The following is a 9309-nucleotide window of genomic DNA, read 5'->3' on the forward strand; positions in this document are numbered from 1 at the left end:
TCGTTCGGAGAAAGGGGACCTGCTTCTGAGGCCAGTCACCAGGTTAATGATGCATGACCCAGAGAGCGTGAGGTTCTCCCACCTTCAAAAGGTCGCCTAAAGCACGGAGCGACCGGACCGTCTTCAGAGAGAGCGAAACCGATGCATTGATGAATCTGCTTCTTTTTCAGAATTATACACTCCGATGCCAACAGGAAATAACCACTGCTTCCTTTGCAAGCCGTGACAGCCTGCTGCAACCCTGACAACGCATCATAAAACAGAGTCTGAAAAAGACTGGAAAATTGAACCTGCATTTTTAAAGTGTGGAACATCGTTAATTCATGCATTACAATGTTCAATAATAGTCTCTGTACCACCTTAGCAAAAGCTATAGGCCAGAAAAACGTAAAACATCTTGAGCACAGCATGGTCAGAAATCATTTACTTCTCAATTTATGTGCCTTCTCAAATGATACTCACATTATAAACAGCTAACAAACAAGCCATATTAAAACTGCTGGTAGTTAAAAGCCAAAACAAAGTCTTGTAAATTTGCTAATACTGAGGAATTCACAGCTGGAGAGGAGGAAATGTTGGGAAGGCCCTGATAGTTAGGGAGTGAAACCAGTTTACTGTGGGACAGAAAGAGAAGATGGTTCAGGACTGCTTGAAAACCAGTCTACTGGCTGACCTGGTGTTCACCCACAAGGAAGCAGCAGCCAAGGCAAACTGCGGTGACAACAAGGTTCCTTCCAGAATCTTCTCCTTCCAGTTTAAATATAACACAGGAAACAGATGCATGGAGACAAAAGGAAACGTCTCACTTGTGAGGGACAAAAGAAAGCCACACTCATGCATGTCATCAAGCCCATTCCGATACTCTGTGAGCCAACTCCAACTGCCATCCAACTGCCATTCAACTGCCATTCAAATGCCATTCAACTGCCATACAGGCTTTACTCTGGTCAGATCCACCAAGAGACATGAACAAGATGAATATGGTTTTTATTGATATTTTTAAATTACGCTAGCAATAGTTTGTGTTTATATGGTGTTTTACAAGGAGCAATTTCTCCAAACAAACACAAAACAATGTGAAATTTCCTTCTCCCCCTCTGTGCAGACAATATGAATTGCCTTCAGGATAGACACCAGACCATCTTCTGTCAGTACAAATTCTCTCAAGCACAACAGAGATAATACCTAAGAAAACAGGCAAATCAAAATTCCAATAAAATATATTAATGCAGTGAGTCTACAGTCCTTCTCTACAGACTTCACTGAGAATTAAATCTTTATAAACCAGTGGATCAGATAGTTTTACTTTTTTGTAGAATTGATTGTTGTTTCCCAAGTCACAGGGACGCGTTTGTGGAGACTTCATAATTTTGGTCTCTGTCTCCCTCTAGTGGTCACCATGCCTTACATAAACCAAAATGAGAATAAGTCCCTTGGTCAAGCCTAGGATCATTTAAGGCCTAGGTACATTACCAAATAAAGCCAGCACTGCTTTACAAAAACAGCGCACACAAATGGAATTTCCATGGAAACAGACACAGACTTCAGCAGTTCTTACAAACGTGATAACATCCATCATCATTTTCTTGCCATTACAACGAATCCGGCCACTGCTAACTCGTCTTCAGCTACACTCAGATAAGGCTACATCAGAATTCCAGGACAGAATTTTCAGGCAGGATTCACTAGAACCCAGGCCAGAGGGTCACAAGTTTGAATCCCAGATGGAAAACAACAAACTGTGCCCCTTGCACTTAATGTAAAATGTAAACATGGCGCCTGGTTCCGATGTACTGTGATGTAACAGTCCTCAGCGGTGGGTGGGTTGTCAATGGTGACTAAAGGGGCGGAGCTATCTACCTCCTGCCGAGGTTCGGGGTCCCGCTCGATAGGGTTGAGTTCAGAAGAGTGATCTGCACTGACACTGCGGAAGCTGAACATACTGACATTGGGCCTCATCCACAAAACCTTTCTTAAATTATTCTTACTTTTGTTCTTAAAAATGTTCTTGAGAAAACTCAAATGGGATTCATTGCAGATGTGCAGACCTTTGTTTTAGTGCATATCCCAGGTGTATGAGATGATGAATGCTGACTACATTTTTATGCATAATCCTGGTCATGTGATTAGCATAAGGAAAGAGCCATGAACAAATATGGACAAGAAAAATAAAGATGAATGGAAACGTTCTTACACACAGTTTATGATCAAATATGATCGTATGCATGTTTTATGAATGAGGCCCATTGCCATACACACACCTCAAGCCTTCCTCCTCCCAAGAGTTACACCATCAACAACAGCTTTGTAATTATCTGAGATTACTTTTTGTATAAATAATGATTCACTGTAAAGACATCTGCATTTAAACTCTTGATTTGCTCACAAATGTTCCTTAGGAAGCCTAAAAATACACCACTAATATCTTTTATCAGGGCCTCAATAATGAACACTGATAAGTACAAATTTTATGCATTTTTATTTTTCTTTGTAACCATTGAAGGAAATAAGTGCATACCCAGTAAGTCCCTTTTCCTTTTTAAAAATACCACCAGAAAGAAGTACAGCCTGTAGGGTTAGTGCTCAATGCATTCAAGGTGGCTGGACAGCTATCGTACACTGATTATAAATCATATTTCACTTTCATCTCCCTTTAGATATTACTAAGCTAGCGTTTGTGTAATTGTTGTTCCGGGGGTAAAGACAAATGATTCTATAACTTCATAAGCACTGCACTGGATAAAATATCCATAATTAAATGTATTCTCTGCAAAATGATGCAAAGGAAACGTATCATTGCATTTTGCCACACACATCTCACAGGGGATTATATCTGCAGTTTTTCCATGTGCTCTCCATCTTCCCCTGGGTTCCAATGGCTCAACCTGTATCGAGTTGTAATGCAGAAATATATTTGGGCAAACTGTAACACTCTGCATATGAACCAAGTATTGGTGTGTTTACTATTTTCACAGTAAGCAAATTGAATCAGAATAAATTGGCACCACAATTGTAAGTAAATTGGTAATAGCACAGTAAACTTCACCACTACTGTATTTGTGTTTTTTTATTCAACACCAGATTTATTTTTATTTTTAAAGGCTTGCTTGTTGAAAAACTGAACAGTGTTCTTTATTGTGTTCTATTGTGCCAAATATTATGAAGATCCCCAATATTTTAACTGAATATGACTTGCAGATTGTGTGCTGATACACCTTTCTGATGTCACACTTCATCTGTGTGGGCTCATCTGTTTGAGGTGATGTGGCAAAATAAGTGTTCTTTTTGGGTTTGTTTGTTAAAAAGCACCTTTTTGTCTCTCCTGGAAATATTTTCTCTCTGCAACTTCACAACTGAACTGATTTGCTGCACAGAACAATCCCTATGGCCACATCTAAAAGATAAACCAGACAAAAAAAACAAACAAAAAACAGACAAAAACACAATACCACACAATGCCATTTTCTATATTTTACTAAATAGGTTTATATTTCTCAATTTCACCAACAGGCCTTACAGATACTTATGATACAGAGCTCAGAAATCACAACCCTTACATAAAACGTGCTGTAATGGTTGACGTTAACCACAAATTTACAAAGGTATCACTCTGGCTACAGGTGGCACCATTCATTTCTTAATTATTCTGCACAGACTTGAGGCACTAATTTCAAGCACTGTGCCCAATAAACAACTGCGCTCAGGTTTTAAATCCTGTAAGCTCAGCCGTATGTGGGACATACTGTACGCTCCCTCTCTGTCATGCATAAAGACACAATAGTGCTCAAGGTGCCATTTTGACTGCCGCCATAACAGGGACAAGCGATGCAGAACGTTACGGTGCGCGGACCACACAGCAAACCACTGAAAACACATGAACACACTACAGTTACAACACGGCTCCCAAACCTGGGGTTCGACTGCCATGGGGGTGCACCTGTGCCCCCCTTTCTGTTTTGGGTTGCTTGGTCAGTGCACCCTACTTACATGGGGTACACCGAATAGCTCAGAGTGAAGAGCTAGGGTCATACTTATCGGGGTGTGCCAAAAAGCATGGAGCACAGCCCACTTTTAGGGGTGTGCCCAAAAGCTCAAAGCACAGCCCACTTATAGGGGTGTGCCCAAAAGCTGGAAGCATAGCTGGCATCCAGGAGCACACTGCAAGCAGGCGGCCTGCAATATTTACAGCTGCGTTAGCTGAACTCCAGGCCAGGCGCCTCTCCCGGTCCGTCTCCTTCACCGGCACGGTGAGAGTGGTTAGGGGAGAACCACGGGCAAAATAAACACGCCTGAAAGCAGACTGGGGCAGACGGGGGCAGATGGGGCTGATGGGGCAGATGGGGCAGATGGGGCAGATGCTGCCGACGGCTCGGGAAAATAAATTAGAAAGTGAAGTCCGCACGTGGCCTTCCTGAGCTCTGTCATCGCTTCCACAACCTGGAGGAATTCCGTGCACATGGTCCTTGCATACATTTCCCATAGTCCTTCAGTGATACTTCAATAAGAAACATGAGTTCGTTGAGGAATTGGAAAGAGCTAGGCGGTGAGGGAGGGGCCTCACTGATACTGTCTGTAGTCCCCGAACGAGGGGGCCGGCATGGGCGCTGGCTCCTCTGCAAACTGCGGGCCTGTGGATTTGGGAGACAAACGGACATTAATGAGCCTGTGAGCAGTCTACAACAGGACATTAATGAGCCTATGTGCGGTCTACAACAGGACATTAATTAGCCTTGTGTACAGTCTACAACAGGACATTAATGAGCCTGTGAGCAGTCTACAACACAACATTAATGAGCTTGTGTACAGTCTACAACAGGACATTAATTAGCCTGTGTGCAGTTTACAACACAACATTAATGAGCTTGTGTACAGTCTACAACAGGACATTAATTAGCCTGTGTACAGTCTACAACACAACATTAATGAGCCTATGTGCTGTCTATAACAGGACATTAATGAGCCTATGTGCAGTCTACAACAGGACATTAATGAGCCTGTGTACAGTCTACAACAGGACATTAATTAGCCTGTGTACAGTCTACAACAGGATATTAATAAGCCTGTGTGCAGTCTACAACAGGACATTAATGAGCCTGTGTACAGTCTACAACAGGACAGTAATTAGCCTGTGCGCAGTCTACAACAGGACATTAATTAGCCTGTGTGCAGTCTACAACAGGACATTAATTAGCCTTGTGTACAGTCTACAACAGGACATTAATGAGCCTGTGTTCAGTCTACGCACATCTTCTGCAGCTCCATCGGACATAAACATTACATGCATATCACAATATTTTAGCTAATAAGGGAAGATTAAAATAACCCCAAAGCCCCTCTGATTATGCTAAATTTGTGGAAAATTGCTCTGGATAAGAGCGTCTGCTAAACGCCTGTAATGTAATGTAATGTCTGCTAAATGCCTGTAATGTAATGTGTCTGCCTGCTAAATGCCTGTAATGTAATGTAATGTCTGCTAAATTCCTGTAATGTAATGTAATGCTAAATGCCTGTAATGTAATGTAATGTCTGCTAAATGCCTGTAATGTAATGTAATGTCTGCTAAATGCCTGTAATGTAATGTAATGTCTGCTAAATGCCTGTAATGTAATGTCTGCTAAATGCCTGTAATGCAATGTAATGTAATGTCTGCTAAATGCCTGTAATGTAATGTAATGCGATGTAATGTACTGTAACGAGTGACAGTGCCGTGATGGCGGGTAGGACTCACTGGTGGGGAACTGGGCCGAGGCGAACCTGGTGAGCAGGATGCCGGCACCCTCGATCAGCGCCAGCAGGATGCCCCCCATCGCCGCGGAGCCCACCATGGCAACGGGCCCGTCTGAGGAGGAAGTGGAGAGAACGCAGGGGTCAGGGATCAATGCTCTACATTCGCCAGCGCACTTATCTTCCTCCTGTACTGCACTCGCTCCGGATAAGAGCATCTGCTTAATGTGATGTAATGTAGTGTAATGCTATTGCAGGCACATTGACTTCATCCAATGCATTTATCCCAGCAGGCTGGCCACATTGATCAATGTTCCCGGTGCTTCGTTCCCACCTTCCCCACATTAAAACAAGCAACCGGAGCCAAAGTACAGTGTGATATGGGTTATGAATCAGGCTTCGGTTTTGCCATTCCCCAGTTCAGGCAAATTTAATCACTTCTTTTCAGCAGGTATTTTGTTTGAGTTATTAAGTTCCCAGTCCCCATATTCTGCAGGCAGTGTACAGGTGTGTGAGCCAAAGGGAAGTCCAGCTTTACTCAGTTCAGTTCACTTTTATGTGTATAGCGCTTTTTTATGGAGGCAGTGTCACAAAGACGCGTCGAGGAAAAACAGGAAACAGGAAAATTGGGAAAGACAGAGTCTGAACCCCTGAAAAAACAGCAGGTGTGGTTAAAAAAAAACTCCCAAAAGGGAACAAAATCACAAGGACAAAATTTCCAGATGGAAGGAGACGAGAGACTAAATCCCTGAAAGACCTATTTTACCTGTGGCATTCGATGTTTCTGAAGGTAAGGACAATGGCACGATCACATGGAAGCGTGCATTAGCGTTCCTAGCTTGTGCCCAGGTAAAGGTTGGGAAACTTTTTTGGGAAGCACAGCAGACAAACAAATAGGTGAAGAGTCTGGAGTTAACTGTGAATAAATATTCCCGTTGTCCTCCGATGGAGTTTAAAATCACACCTTTCAGCACACTGAGATTGTGTGCCCTGCTGTACACCGTTTCCCCTCCCCCCAAAATCCCAGCTGATCGCCATGGAGACGGTGACTCACTCCTGGCAGCCAGAATGGCCCCGGTCAGGGCCCCGCTGGTGATGGAGTTCCAGGGGTCCTCCTTCTCCCGCACCTTCACCAGCCCGCAGTCGATCATGGAGAAGAGACCCCCCCACACCGCAAAGCTACCTGCCAGGACACACATACACACACACACACACACACCCATCAAAACCATAATCCTTACTAACCCTAACACCCACACACCACAAGGCTGCCTGCAAGGACAAGGACACACACACACACACACACCCATCAAATCCATAACCCTAACCCCCCCCCCCCCCCCCCCCCCCCCACACCGTGAAGCTGCCTGCAAGGACACAGGCACACACACACGCACGCAGGCACGCACACATACACATGTATGCACGCACTCACACACACATGCACACATACACACAGGTCACTGAACCAGCCAATCCAGCAGCACTGATACTGACACAGTAGGACCACTGTTGCACCCCATTCATGTTTCTGATACCAAAAGACATCAGAAAGACTTTCTACTTCATATTTTCGACTTTATAAAGAGGGTTTATAATCCTCCATACACCAAATCTAATCAGGTTTTCGCAGAAGATTTTATGAAAAAAATTCGGTTAATAAAGCTAAGAAGCAGCAGACAGATTTTTTTCTTGCTCGGTGGTCAATGACATTTTCTAAAACTTTTCACACCAACAAAGGAACTTTATGGCGAACAACTGGCCATCAACAGGCAAGAGGATCAACGGACCATCAACAGGGACGACATGCGTACTTTGATTACTGCATACACACCTCCTAACTGCGGGGCCCGGGTCTTTATGGCCGTCAAACTCCCTCGCAACCTGTGGTTCATCCCCTGCAGATCGAAAGACACGTACGCACATCAAACGGTCAATTTCAGCATACGTTAGACAATGACAGCCCTTTACCCCCCATCCAATAATTTTACTCACTCATTCGTTTTATTTTCACCAGTAACAACAAAGACTAAGCTTGGATATTTTCAAACAAAATATTAAAAGCTATATACAGAATCCAGCTCTGCCCAAAAGACCACCCTTCAGCTCGCTGACATTACTAAAGTCCAACCAACGTCAGCTCTCCGGACCTTGAACAAACAGGAAAAGGGTAAGGAGGTGACGGTGAACTTACAGCAGGTGAATTTCGGAAGCCTTTGACCGCCTGGAAGATCCCACCTCCAATGGCTCCCATCGTGAATGCGCCGCCACAGTCGTCTACTATCCGCCAGGGACTGGATGAATTAAAGATCAATGACGTTATTCCATCAAATATAATCAATCGCAAGTAGGGTCAGACTACACACGTACATGGTAGGTTGTGATAGATTTACAAAGCTTCAGTGAGTTTCCTTGTGTAACGTTAGCAAAGACTGTCTATAAACGGTTTCTCCCCAAATTGTAAAATACTTTCAGCGGAAATATACAGTAGCTAGTCTAGCTAACAGTAATTGTTAGTAGCCCGTCAACCCGTAAATTAAGAACTGAGCAGGAATAATGACGTCTCTGTATTAGTCTAGTCTAGCTTTATTTCTGGAAGCCAAACTCTAAAATCCATTCTGTACTTCTTTTATGGGCCAGCAGAAAAAATAGCTGACTATACCTAGCTGCTAGCCACAAAGCCAGCAGCCTACAAATTAGCCTGTGCCAGTTGTAATGTTTGACAAACGTTTCATCTGAAATAAACAATATGTCTTTGAACTGAAAACAGTGTGATTCCAAATTGTAATCATACACAGGCAACGACAATGTGAAATAGATAACGTTAGATATTTTGCTAACGTTAGTGGTTTTATAGCTAAATTATACAAGGTCACCCAGCTGAGCTAGTCTAGTGTTGCTAAAAAGACACCATCCCTGCAGCAGCCAATGACAAAGTAGATTCAGCTGCGATCATATAGCAGTTCATTAAAATATAATTCATATTGTGTCGGCCATTCAATATGAACACATTCGTAAATACAACACGTTGGTCAGCAAACATAATGCAATGAGAAGCGGCCATACCATGGTTCACGTGCATATTCCTCCATTTTTCTTCCTCTTCTTCAGGCGACAGGATGACGTAGCAACATGCGTAACAGGGTTGCCAGTCGGGGTTAAAAATCACCACACGTATTGTCAATAACCAAAAGTAAAGACGATCTCGAAAACATTATTAATGCAGAACGGTCACCTAACAGCAAGCTTCTTTCAACAAGCAAATCACTAAGGAACAACAAATGCGAATTAAACGTCTCTGGTCTAAATCCAGCTTCATCTTCATTCATCTGAATTCACGCAATAATATCACCAAAACATGCGAGTGCTTTTGCTGTAAACTAACTCGAATTGGGGGATACAATCCCGAACACGGTCAACCGCACAAGTAATTGCAAAATCATCGACAATTTGGCTGATTTAATGTTCCATAAATGTATACTTGTATAGATAACGGTTGAATTAAAACGCAAAACGAAATGGCACTGTTAAATGTTAATTTCTCAGTAGATTCAGGCATAAACAATTGAAAATACAGGCATTCAA

General features: G+C 43.0%; 1 protein-coding gene across 1 annotated transcript; it reads right to left on the reverse strand.

Moving 5' to 3' along the window:
- Positions 1-3451: 3451 nt before the first annotated feature.
- timm17a (translocase of inner mitochondrial membrane 17 homolog A (yeast)) lies at positions 3452-8919 on the reverse strand. Its single transcript, XM_035386680.1, has 6 exons — positions 8791-8919; positions 7919-8018; positions 7559-7622; positions 6779-6907; positions 5729-5839; positions 3452-4628 (listed from the first exon to the last, which is right to left on the reverse strand). Exons 1-6 carry the CDS (start codon positions 8814-8816, stop codon positions 4558-4560), a joined length of 501 nt encoding a protein of 166 aa, XP_035242571.1. The 5' UTR covers positions 8817-8919; the 3' UTR covers positions 3452-4557.
- Between the last annotated feature and the right edge of the window lie 390 nt (positions 8920-9309).

The sequence above is a fragment of the Anguilla anguilla genome, chromosome 13 (genome assembly GCF_013347855.1).
Source record: "Anguilla anguilla isolate fAngAng1 chromosome 13, fAngAng1.pri, whole genome shotgun sequence".
Lineage (NCBI taxonomy): Eukaryota > Metazoa > Chordata > Actinopteri > Anguilliformes > Anguillidae > Anguilla > Anguilla anguilla.

What these genes read in the sequence shown, in the direction of transcription:
- timm17a (XM_035386680.1), bottom strand. Translation starts at nt 8,816, where the DNA reads ATGGAGGAATATGCACGTGAACCATG. An exon ending in GAATATGCACGTGAACCATG is followed by an intron (nt 8,019 to 8,790) that starts GTATGGCCGCTT and finishes TAATTCATCCAG; the next exon opens with TCCCTGGCGGATAGTAGACG. An exon ending in CTCGGCCCAGTTCCCCACCA is followed by an intron (nt 4,629 to 5,728) that starts GTGAGTCCTACC and finishes CCAAATCCACAG; the next exon opens with GCCCGCAGTTTGCAGAGGAG.